The 11,924-nt window shown below is 46.4% G+C and overlaps 5 protein-coding genes across 6 annotated transcripts; 2 read left to right on the top strand and 3 right to left on the bottom strand.

Moving 5' to 3' along the window:
- Positions 1-11: 11 nt before the first annotated feature.
- Positions 12-221, bottom strand: BDCG_06139 (uncharacterized protein; the record flags this gene model as incomplete). The annotated part of the gene is made up of 1 exon (XM_045421865.1): positions 12-221. The coding sequence occupies one exon, from the start codon at positions 219-221 to the stop codon at positions 12-14; it is 210 nt and encodes a 69-aa protein (XP_045277639.1).
- Positions 222-3,290: 3,069 nt separating this feature from the next.
- BDCG_06138 (transcription initiation factor TFIIA small subunit) lies at positions 3,291-4,358 on the top strand. The gene is made up of 3 exons (XM_045421864.1): positions 3,291-3,405; positions 3,468-3,615; positions 3,700-4,358. Exons 1-3 carry the CDS (start codon positions 3,365-3,367, stop codon positions 3,844-3,846), a joined length of 336 nt encoding a protein of 111 aa, XP_045277638.1. The 5' UTR covers positions 3,291-3,364; the 3' UTR covers positions 3,847-4,358.
- A 70-nt stretch (positions 4,359-4,428) lies between these two features.
- On the top strand, positions 4,429-11,766 carry BDCG_06137. Of its 2 annotated transcripts, XM_045421863.1 has the most exons (5): positions 4,446-4,853; positions 4,903-4,948; positions 5,003-6,018; positions 6,094-7,658; positions 7,725-11,766. In XM_045421863.1, the coding sequence occupies exons 1-3, from the start codon at positions 4,700-4,702 to the stop codon at positions 5,997-5,999; spliced, it is 1,197 nt and encodes a 398-aa protein (XP_045281553.1). In that variant the 5' UTR covers positions 4,446-4,699; the 3' UTR covers positions 6,000-6,018; positions 6,094-7,658; positions 7,725-11,766. The 2 variants fall into 2 exon arrangements, with proteins under 2 accessions (XP_045281552.1, XP_045281553.1); XM_045421862.1 differs by having other exon boundaries at positions 4,429-4,853; positions 6,094-11,712.
- On the bottom strand, positions 5,883-7,371 carry BDCG_06136 (uncharacterized protein). The gene is made up of 2 exons (XM_045421861.1): positions 6,457-7,371; positions 5,883-6,373 (listed from the first exon to the last, which is right to left on the bottom strand). The coding sequence occupies exons 1-2, from the start codon at positions 6,630-6,632 to the stop codon at positions 6,220-6,222; spliced, it is 330 nt and encodes a 109-aa protein (XP_045277637.1). The 5' UTR covers positions 6,633-7,371; the 3' UTR covers positions 5,883-6,219.
- BDCG_06135 (NAD-dependent aldehyde dehydrogenase) lies at positions 8,016-11,510 on the bottom strand. The gene is made up of 3 exons (XM_045421860.1): positions 10,815-11,510; positions 9,792-10,676; positions 8,016-9,679 (listed from the first exon to the last, which is right to left on the bottom strand). Exons 1-3 carry the CDS (start codon positions 11,229-11,231, stop codon positions 9,566-9,568), a joined length of 1,416 nt encoding a protein of 471 aa, XP_045277636.1. The 5' UTR covers positions 11,232-11,510; the 3' UTR covers positions 8,016-9,565.
- Positions 11,767-11,924: the final 158 nt, after the last annotated feature.

The raw sequence follows: 11,924 nt of genomic DNA, 5'->3' as shown, positions 1-11,924 counted from the left end.
AGGCCGTTATCCTACCCTAATTCCTTCATATCTGAATATCCACCTGTGAACCCTAATGAGGGCAGATACTTGGTAGCACGTACTTCGTGGTCGTCTCGCACCCGATCCGGCAAGTGGTAGGACATGGCCTGAGAAGAGTCACGGTGGGAGTCTTCGGGCATGACAAGGTTGGACACGGAGTGGTAGAGGTTGTGATGCTGATGCACGGGTTGACAATGCATGTCGTCCCCGAGCAGGGTTGGTCAACAGTGGTTGTATGGGTGTAGCAGGGTTCGGGGCACTGTGCCGGCGGAGTGATTCTTGCATCTGCGGGAGCGGGGCTAGCGGAGCTGTACGTGCCTCTGGGGTTAGCTTTATTGGGGAGGGCTTTGGAGATTGGGCGATGAAGTTGACAGGCAAGATGAAAGAGTTCAAATGAAAAGGGAGTGATATGGCAAAGAAACGTAGTGTGTCAAGTATATAGTATTATATTTCAAACATTAACCAATGTCTACTTAACACACCTGAAGGGTGCAAAAGCTAGGGCTAGCGTGAACAAGACTCCAAAGGATGCCTTCATTTTTATAGCAGGGCAAAGATTTGAAACTGCGGAGAATGTTTTATCGTTGTCGAAGTTGGGGGCCCGTTGAGGAACGAAGATAAGTCTGATAACGATTATGGATCAAAGCATTAAAGCTACGATGAGCTGGGAGCTTCCCTCCTTTTATCTCCTGGTCTGAGGAGAATATCATCTTCAACGCACCGCCTTGGTTAGACCAATAACTGGCATGGATTGGTAAAGTCAAGCCAACAAAGATCATGACATGAATAGATTGCGAAACGTGCTTCGCCCCCCAGACAATGATACAGATGCTTAGAATGCATACAATCACTGCACTAAAGACCTAGAATGCATATTAGTCGACATGGTCAGCAAGCATGGTGATGGAGGGCTCTATAGCGCGTCGTGATTTCTTAGGCATAAATGTCCTTGAAACGGTTGGTTTGAAGGCTCACACCAAAAGTGAATGTGTCTCAATCAGGGTTTTGGGCGGTGCAGCTCTCCTTCGAAAAGCTCCTCTTCAGGGTCCTTGGTCGATTTGACAAAAAGATATCTTGGATATCTTAGACGCTGACCACCTCAAAAGGAATCGGATGTAATTAGCATATTATTAAGCTTTGTTGCCAGCGGAAGGTCGACTTAAGTTTGTGAGGCTGAGTCGAAACTAAGACATAACATACTCAACGAGCCGAGCTAATGTTTGCTCATGTTCACTACCCAGCCAAAGGTTCGTATTTTTCGACAAGCTCAGTCTTACATTTTACTGAAGCCTGGATTTATTCAGATGTTTTCGGATCTTGTTTGGATGAGTGCAGATCCCAGATCCTCGTGTCTGCGGTTTGGCCTCGTAACTTTGGCAGATGGGGTATGGTGACGTGAAAACGGAAGCTCGTCCAGAAGTGTCAGCCACAATGGGTAAGAGTTTGTTGCTTCTTAAAGCGTGTGGACTAGAAAGAAATAAAGATGTCATATCCAACGTTGATCCATCCCGTCAAGCATTGGGAAGTGCAAGCATGGAGGAAACGGCAGTATCCCTTGTACAAACCGTGCTCACATGGTTGAAATACCACCACATGAATGTCAACGTGCCCACACTGATTCATCTAAAATTCTGATACTCCAGTCGCCAAACTTTTATTGAAGCTTTTCATTCGGGTAGCAGCGATTGGATGTTGTGGTGTTCTTAGGATAGATTCGGAACTTCTAATTGGCAAACTCTGAACGCAATCTCATTCTCCACCTTCTTGCGGAAGGAATTGCGCTCCTCTGGATTGTCAATGGGAATTATTGAAAGCACCGAGTTATGACGATACCATTCTTTGGAGCTTTGGGAAAGATAGGCTAGAATCATACACTTTGCTTCGCCAAACGGAATGTATCTTGGAAGGTTGAAAAGTATAGAAACGGAAATGTATGGTTCCTTAATTCTAGGTTCTTATGAGCGAACGCTCTGCTTTGAGGATGCCTTTCTGGGTGAAATGATCTGGTATCGAACCTTAGTAAAAAAGTTTCATCGATCCTGGTCGTTGTTCAGATTAATGCTCAGTCTTTTGGAGTGCATTTTGCCTGTGAAACTCATAGACACGGCCCTGTTGATTTCGCACGCTGCGTTGCCAAGTCTGCCTAATTATTATGTGGTTGTCTGAACCTGACTGGATTCGAAAACTCTGCAAAGCTGAGAGCAAGCCTTCTGTCTGCGTATTCGCCAAGAAGTTAGCAAGTTTCTGGCCTTGGATAACGGGCTTGCGACAAGATACTGCTTCTCCAAATACGAAGGTTCCAATTGGGATGGGTCAACGTACTGTATTGAAGGATACAGGATCAACCAAACTCGAGTCCTACTGAATTGTGGAAGTCATTCATTCTTCCACCCCACAAGTCAAAATAACGGACAACGCTCCCGTTGAAGTATGAAAACAGGAAAATAATACGTTAGGACCAACGGTTGTATTTAAGACTCTGGTGTAAAGTCGAGTCATCTTGTAGACAGGGTTTACCACTAGGCGATGTGATACAGGTTGAACGGGAGAGCGGCATTCGCTATGTGCGGGGATGCGATACCATCCGACGAAGATAGTCAAGTAGCCGCCTCGAGCCCCTCATCACTGACGTTCCCATGCTTGAAGGTGACAAAGTCGTTTCCCTGTGACCAACGATACATATTTCTCCAAATGAGTTTTGGGGTTGCGCAATCAAGGCATCGTTCCATTCCGTCGACTGATACCTATCTTGTCGGGTCAAAACAATCGAAAAATATTGCTTTGTAGCTGATCGTTTCATGGCCGTAGGTTTCCCACCCTCCAACTCAGAGCAGATACACCACCTTCGCCCATCACCTTCTCCAGTACAGAGGTAACTAGCGCTGCTGTTTTCGCCTTCCTTTTGGGCAGAGTCTCATTGACTGCTATCGGACGGTTAAACGTTTCCGCACAGAGCAGGATTATGCCCACGGGGATGTTGCCAGCTCACGAGACGGTAGTCTTGGTAGACTTGCGAAACTTCCGTCCCCTGGTCCTTGATACTTCGGATCAAAAGCGTTGGCAGTCAACAGGCACAATGGGTTATGTCATGCATAACTTGGCGCCTACGGAAGAGGAAGGTTCGTGCGGTAGATACGGTCTCTGCACTAATGTGACATTTTAAAATTTTGGTATCCGATTTTTGCTGCGAGAAAACATGAAGTTGTATCCTTCGATAAGGTGAAATAAACCTATCACGTGTGATCAACTGATAGTCACGTGAACGAGCATCTGGATCCATTTGATCTCCCATTCCCATTGAATCATCTGGTGACAATCACAAACACCCAACCAAGCCGCAACAATGAGTGCCCAGGCATATTATGAGCTTTATCGCGGCAGCAGGTACTGCATGCCATAGCTTACTACACAGGATGAATATAGGCTAACACGCCTCGCTTTCTTAGTATTGGCTTGTCCCTCACGGATACGCTTGATGACTTGATCAACGAAGGCCGAATCGAGCCTCAACTTGCGATGAAAATACTGTCAAATTTCGATCGCGTCATAACAGAGGTCCTTGCAGATAAAGTCAAAGCTAGACTCTCTTTTAAGGTAAGGATACCTCTCCCGGTCCGACCACCTGTCTCTCATTCTAGAATTAGCACTTGGGCTAATCTTTTGTTATTTCGTCTGAAGGGCCATCTGGATACCTATCGGTTCTGCGACGAGGTCTGGACATTCCTCATTAAAGATGCCACTTTCAAGCTCGATAATCAGACCACTGTTCATGCGGATAAGGTGAAAATTGTGAGTTGTAATAGCAAGCGCCCGGGTGAGGTATAAGCTTGTGCTGCAGTTGGGTGGCCGTTTTTGAATCTTCGCAACATGGAAAGGCGCACATTGGGGTTGGGATTTCTCCACACGGAAGACCTGATGAATGGCACCAGGCTCCGGTATTTCTGTATTTGAATCTGATTTTACGGGCTTGGGAGTTTCTGTTACTTTGCAATTTAGAACAGCACGACAAGCTGAATAGCTCGTGCCCAATGATACTACGAAATTTTTTGTTTTCTCTGGACTTCTTGCCTCCTTCTGCTCGACCCATCCCTTTTCGTATTAGCATGGAAATGTGATACTCTACATGCACGAAGAGATAGTGGGCCACTGGTATTTTCCCTGCGCTTCTCCCCTGCACTGAAGTTGCCTTAGTAGGCAAAACTAGATAGTATGCATGTCATGTTCTCCCGCTTCTTCGCGCTCTTTCACTCAAAATAGCAAGTAATAATTCAAAAGCTAAGGCACGTAAGTGGTCAGGGTACAAGAATACGAAGCATAAATTCCAGATTGGTGCAACCTATGATATTAAGGTTTTACGCTAGGTCTATTAGAGATTAGAGTAAACTTATCCCCAACCTCCAGTTCCGAGCCTCATCCATCTACATTTCAAACTCAGCTGCGGGAGCCTCATGAAATGGTACAGAATTACCGTAGACGGGATGGGTGCGGTTTACATTGTTACCATCGAGGTATTTTGCTAGGTACGACGCTTACTTTACAAAATAAAAGCAACTACACATAGATTGATTCAAAGGGGATCCGCCCATGGGTTGATCTTTGTTCTCCTGGGTACCATCACGCTCTAGAATCGTACTGCTCTTGAATTCACTCAGAGAACTCTGGTTGCTTCCTGAGCAGTATGCCTCGGACACTGCCATGGCAGGTCGACGAGAAACCGAGGAAAAGCACTACTCCCACTGCGAGTAGCTCCAAACGGCAATCCAGATCGACGTCTTCAACAGCATCGGGATTGGGTAATGTGCAAACCCCTACAAGAGGCGCGCCTCAGATCGGTATGTAATCGCTTTGCTGGTTTCTTGAATCTTCATACTAATTTAATAGTGCGAACTCCTTCAACCTCTCCGCCATGCGAAGTACCTCCTGTAGAGTTCGTATTGTCTCATCTCACTGGGCCGCTTTCAAGCTAGCTAACAGCATATAGGTTTATGAAAGAAGGCTTAGATAACGATGATCAGTATATTATGGTCGAGGACGAATTTCTAGCGACTGCACAGAGCTTCACTCGTCATTTGCACCATGCCGAATATGTGCGTAAGAAAAACGAGACAAAAATCAAGAACGCCAAAGCAATAAAAGCTTTAGTTCGACCTACGGGTGTGAAAAGTACTTTGAGTGCCGAATCTCGCAAGAACATGCAGTCCGAAGAAAACTCTTCCAGGCACAAGGCTGCTCTGAGTGAACTCAAAAGAATTGCTGGTCGGCCCCCTGTCGACTCTGAGGTAGAGGATGAGGGCATCGAAAGTGAAGAGGATAAAGATGATGATCCTTGGGTAGGAACCTCGTTGCAGAATTTGATGACATATCAGATGAAGCACAAGTCCTTGGTCGGCTTGCACAGGATCAGATCTACAACTCGGGCTGCATTGGGTTTCTCGAAGGCGCCAGTTGGCTTAGCTGGAGGAAGTCGTAAAAGGGGCCAGGATGGGCACCCCCAACCGACACCGGGAGCAGAGATTCGCCCACATGTCATTGATGATGAAAGTACTACCGGCGACGACGATGATCTTGATGCCCAGCCTCGGCGTTCGAAATCAGTTCAGATACCAACACCGAACCCAAGGCCTGCGACCAGTAGGAGTAACACCTACGCGACAGGTTCACTGTCTACAAAGACGAGAACACAATCTGTATCACGATCTGACCCACAAGAAGGGATAAACGTATCACATGAGCCTGGCGACTCGACGAGCCACCGACGAGCCGCTTTTGTTCCGCCAAAGCGGACAAGTAAAATAATGAGTTTATTCGATGACTCGGAAGATGAAAAATCAACGAAAATAACGAAAAATGAAGGCAACAATAACAAATCCCAAGTTCGCAAACTATCACTATCGGAAACCTCGCCATATAAACGCCATGAAAAAGATGGAAAATCCAAAAAATCCCGCCTCAATGAAGTCCCGACATTCTTATTCTGAGGCGCGCAAGAAAGAAAAGGTATATTCCTCTGCTCAAAATGAAAATATTTCATAAACGTCGTATCCAGGACCTGTTCGTAACTTATTTTCATAGTTCGTCCTCGAAAAGTCATGATACATGGAAATATGTATCAAATGTCGTTGGTCCAACCATGGACCCAAATCTTCACCTGGATAAAAAATCCTATATTCGTAGGTTCTCGTCAACGGCAACAATAGTTTATATGCTCTGCCGCAGCAGTCTCAACCGGACCACATCCGTATTTTCGGTTAGCTTTTCCTTCAACATCTTGGCTTCGTGGTAAAGCTTTTCTCGCTTCGAAACACGATAAAGGGCGCTGGAGTCACTGGGAGTTTCGTCCGACAAAGCGTCTCTGTTCAGAATACTTAGCAACAATTTTAAGGATCGGGTGCCATGGGCTTATTTGCAAATAGCCAACTCAGCGGGACGACATACTCCTTATCATAATGGGGCATCGTGAATTCTACCCGCCGAAAATCTGTTGGAGGACCCTGAGACGGAGACAACGAATATAAGCATGAAACTAAACTGACCACTGCGCGCTGTGAATACTCACAATCACCAACCGCTTTGAGGTACTTTGCCGTCGTCGATGGATGGACTTGATCCATGGTACTAGACCCCCAAAACAGTCCATAACTATCCTTCTAGCCTCTTTGACAAAATGGCACAGAAGCTAGGAGATTGGAGGGCAAAAGCCTAACTCTACAACGGTGCTTTTTAGTGTTTTCGATAGGAGGCGACTTTGATAATATAAGAGCGGGAAGTTGGAAGGTGTGCGCGTGTGCTATAGCGCGTTGTCGAGTTACTCAAACTCGCCCAGTAAAATCACGGAACGAAGTAACAATTCACGACCAAGGAAGAAGGGCGCAGGGACAGAAATCGGACTATGTGGTTCGGAGTTGCACAATTCAACAGAACTTTAATGGCACAAAGAAAATAAATAAAATGTCGACAAATTCAAAGTCGGTGTTTTCGAATTAAATCTAAAGGAGGCGGCAAGAAAGACAGAGCTGAGTGATTTAATCTCGGCAAGGCCTTGTAGTGTATCATCCAACAAATGTTAAACTACAATCAATGCAAGCCTAAACTGCACGCAAAAACTGAAAAACTGAAAACCAAAAGAGATTCAAAGGAAACGAAGAAGGTCCGAAGAGCGGAATTTGCATGAGAAAAATAAAAATAAAAATGGGGATGCTGAAACACAGACAAGGCGCGGCACGAAGCGCTACCCCCTCTCCAGGATGAATTAACTAATAATGATTATTATGCTCACTCGTTTGCCCGCGCCGCAACTCCACCCCTGTATGACCAAGCCCAGCCCATATGCTGACTGGGAACAGGCCAAATAAATTGTATACGATTTGGTCAAGTGAAGGGTCCAATCTGATTCTTCCCAAAGCGCCAGCGCGAGCGGGGTTTTACTCGTCGCAGTGCAGCCGTAACATACTACTGTGCAAGAGGAACGGCGAGGGAGGTTTGTGTGTTCTATGATTGTCTTCGCGGCGGGGTTCTGGTTGGCTGACTGCGTCCCGCATGAACTCGCCCGTCCCCCAACAACTGGGGCTGTTCAACCAACCAGCTCTGTTAGCTTTTTTTAGATCGTTTGACATCGAACATGGATGGTCAGAAGTCAGGTACAGGCTCCCGGGCGAGTGTGCTAGCAGTGGCAATGGCATGGCTGACACAAGGGATGCATGCAGCATTGATAAGAGACGCAAGCCTACCAAGGCTGTGCTTCCGGACGGACATCAGGGAAGGAAGAGCGAGCCTTTGTTCACTCGCCGTGTTCATCAGGCTTTCCGCTTTCCTTTTCAGTGCAACCGTGGAATTGACGCATCCGAATTTCTGTGATCCTATGTACTCTAACTACTACACGGAGACATATAACTTAATGATTGGCGTGTTCCTGCACATAACACTGCGCTGCGTAATCGGACACACAAAATGCCAAGGGAACTAAACCTGCGTCGAACACAGATTAGAAGCTGACAGCCATATTGGGCGTGTTGACTTTCGAAGTTGAGCATCACTCACCTCAACCAAGAGGCCCTCGCGTTTTTAACGGAATCGGTCCCTGGTACTGAGATAATCGGCCCCGAAGCTTCCCTAGATTAGCCGCTGTTTAGTGGACTGTCAGCAAATAGGGCACTAACTAAGCGGCGGGGACCGAGATTGTAGCGCTGTTATCAAGGGGAAATGTCAGATTCTGGCGCAGATATGTTATACAGAGTACGGATTACAGAGTACCTGGTTCTCAGATAATATATCGAGTGGTTTCCGTCTCAAGCATACCCCAGTTGGCCAAGATTCCAGGCCACCCAGGTCTACTAAACGCAAGCAACTCCAGACAACTGTTGTCATGGGGGTATTCTCACCGCACCGGGAATACTTGCACCAAGCACTCGCGTCATTCTCCTAACATAACAACTCTAGTTTTGTTGTCTGGTTATGTCTGCCATTCGTCTTTCGCCCTCCCCTCGGCATGCGTTCTCGTTATTCTCAAATTTATCGTCAGACAGACCTTCTAGGTTGGCTGGTGGTTTGATAATCTTGCCATAAGCTAATATGCTGCTTAACTGAATTCGACCCTTCGAGAGCTCGCCAAAGCCCTTCGCCTATCCTGCCAAAAGCTTTAGTCCTGAATTTCAATTGAAGTAAAGCGATGCAGGAGGTACCCTATCAACGTGGCCATGAAAAATGCCCGTGCCCTGTGGGATGTCATTGCCAAAAAATAGACTGCTGCGACCCAGACTATTAAACTGAGGCCGGCAGGCTCGGCCAGTTGAGTGACTAGATACCTTTCGAGCTTCGAAACATGATGTGGTTACCAGCTTACAGGCCATAAATGTTAGCTCTAGGAAGTTGATAGATGTGGCATTGCCCCCTTCCGTTATTTGACTCAGAATGATATCTCAACACAAAATCACTGATGTTGGCGAAATGATATAGGAACTTGCGGATATAATCTATATCAACTTCTAGGATTTAGGACAATAGATCAACCTTCATTCCTCTTTCACGGAACAGTTGAGATATCGAGACTAAAGTGAAGGAGCCAGATAACCGACTTTATTAAAGAATAGTACGAGTCATATGGAGGAGAATGTTCATCTACGATTTTAAACCTACCATCTTTCAAAACCAGTTAACATGCCTCCGAATAAGAGCTGTTTGCACACCAAGTTTTCACGCACAGAGCGAGTGGATTTTTGGAGATGGATTCACCCCACGTTTGCCACGAAACCGATCATTAACACTGCGAACGGGTTTTTATGCAACTCGTAGAGTGGTGCATTCATGCATGCATGCACAATGCACAGGTGCTCCGTAACTGAAAGGGGGTATTCTTTGGAAAGCCTGTTTGGCGCTAAAAGCATACATACACATGTAATGTACATGTACATGTACATTCCAAAAATAGCTTCCTATCACCAGTGTTCCTATGCCGCATATTACATTCACCATAGTTGGTTAATTCCATTAGAAATGTTTTGGGTTAGTGAAACATGAACCTATTGCTAGGATGATAAAAGGGAAGCAGTTATTTTGGGTAGTCCTTGAGATGGAAACTCTTCAACTTGACAAATTGATCAAAGCCGAACCTGCTCAATGTCACACCGCGCCCAGAGTTTTTCCATCCCGTCCATGCAAGGTCCTATAAAGTTATGTCAGAGGATCATACTTGAAGTTGATGAGGCTTGGGGTGGAATTATTTGGAGAGGAGGAAAGGGGATGAATTTTCCTCTCTGCAATTGCAATCCACTTACAGGACTCGGGTAATCTGCTCTGTTGACGAAGACAGTTCCTGCTTCGATCTGCTGGATCAATTCTTCGGCTTTAGCAACGTCTTTTGTCCAAACACTCGCCGTCAGGCCCAGATCGCTTTGATTCATTAACCGGATCGCCTCAGCGTCATCCCTGACTTTTGTGACAGGTATAACTGGCCCAAAAGTTTCTTCCGCCATCACTTGCATGTTGTGGTTCACACCGGTTAACAGGGTGGGCTTGACAAAGTTTCCAGCCTTGGGAAGGTTGTCAAACGTCGAGTTCGAAGGCGTTTCATCCACTGCCCCCTTTTTGAGGGCATCGTCAATCTGGGCTAAAATGGCCTCCTTCGCTCGTTTCGAGATTACCGGACCGATCTGTGTCTTCTCGTCAAACGGATCGCCCACACGGTATTTGCTTAGGACTTTCTTGGCCTCTTGGACGAACGCATCGTGGATGGTCTCGTGAACGTATACTCTTTCGATTGCACAGCAGCTCTGGCCACTGTTGAAAATCGCACCATCAACAATCTCTTCCGCTGCCCATGCGAGATCAACATCACTGCGGACATATGCTGGGTCGTTTCCACCAAGCTCCAAGCCAACGTTCACAATCCTGTCTGCAGCCGCCTTCTGGACAGCTAGACCCCCGGCGACAGACCCCGTGAAGCAGACGTGGTTGATGAGAGGTGACCGAACAATTGATTCAATGTCGGTAGGAGAACCGCAGTGGAAATATTGTAGAACATCTTGTGGTAAACCAGCTTCATTGAAAATGGAAGCGATTTGTTCCACCACTGTTGGCGTTTGTGGTGAGGGTTTCAAAATAACGGCGTTTCCGGCAAGGAGGGCGGGAACCAGGCTGTTGACGAGGACCAGGTACGGGTACTATAAATAGGATAGTTAGCAAGAGCAAAAGGCGACGGAGGCGATAGAGCATTGATATACTCGATCAACAAATGTAGCCGATGGAATATAAGAAAAGGATTGGGGCTTAACAATGCGGGGTGGTGAATTGTCACATACGTTCCATGGAAAGATGATTAGCACAACCCCAACCGGCTCTTTCTTAATATATCTTTTAAACCCAGCCTCAGCCTCCGTATCTATGGTCCCTTCGTCTCCTAACACAGTGGAAGAAATACGATTCAAGTACTCGCCTCGTTTTATCGCTGTTGCAATCTCGCCGCCTGTGTATGCGATCGGGCGTCCCATTTGCTCCGTCACCTCGCGAGCTAGGATATCCTTCTTCTTTGCAAGAAGTCCAAGAGCGCGGGCAACGATTTCCTGGCGCTGACCTAGGGTAGTTGACCGTGAAAAGGAACGGAAGGCATCCTGCCCCTTTTGGGGCAATGAGGTAAGCTCTTGTTGAGATACCCCTGGGCGGGTGAGGATAGGATCGTTGGTGATCGGGGAAATCGTCGTCAAAGTTTCTACAGACATTTTCACTATGGCTAGCGAGCTAGATATTATTTTGATATGACCCTACCAAATGTATAATGAACTTGGAGGTTTTGGGAGCGGCTTCAGTCTTGTTGATACATGGGCGGGGTTCGTGGCTCGCCGATTATTGATAGTTCGCGGAGCCGGAATGTGGACCAAGATCGCGGGGACGATATAAACTTAGCCTAACCAAAGCAAACCGCGCAAGATTTGTCAGAGGAATCCCTTTCGGCAGATCGGAATAGTTTCCGTATTGATTTATCATGATTTATTCTGTGACACTATCCTGATGTACTCTGTATATGGAGCTGCTTTCGACATTCGGAAGCGAGAGTATCCATCATGTGACATCATGGTTGCTACCCAGGTATCTTTATGTATGTACAGTACATGTACAAGTCTGTTATAACCTGAGTGATATACAGGACACTCACTCTGTAACCACTAACTCGAATTAGGAAGGCAACTGAACCCATCTGGGAGAGAAGAACTAAGGCAGGTGAGGACTGGAGTAATTTCCTGTCTCCATTCTGGCTTATCATCAACTGACGCTCAGAGTCGACAAAACCGAGTGTTAAATGCCAATAGTTGCCAGAAAACGCTCAGCACTAAATACAAAGATAATAATATCCAAAGCTTCTGTACCGTTGACTTGGTTATGGGGAAACAAGCTAAGCCAACTACTAAGATAGC

The sequence above is a fragment of the Blastomyces dermatitidis genome, assembly GCF_000003525.1.
Source record: "Blastomyces dermatitidis ER-3 genomic scaffold supercont1.6, whole genome shotgun sequence".
NCBI classification, from domain to species: Eukaryota; Fungi; Ascomycota; class Eurotiomycetes; order Onygenales; family Ajellomycetaceae; genus Blastomyces; species Blastomyces dermatitidis.
The sequence above is the reverse complement of the archived record's forward strand: the minus strand, read 5'-3'. Positions and strand labels throughout refer to the sequence as shown.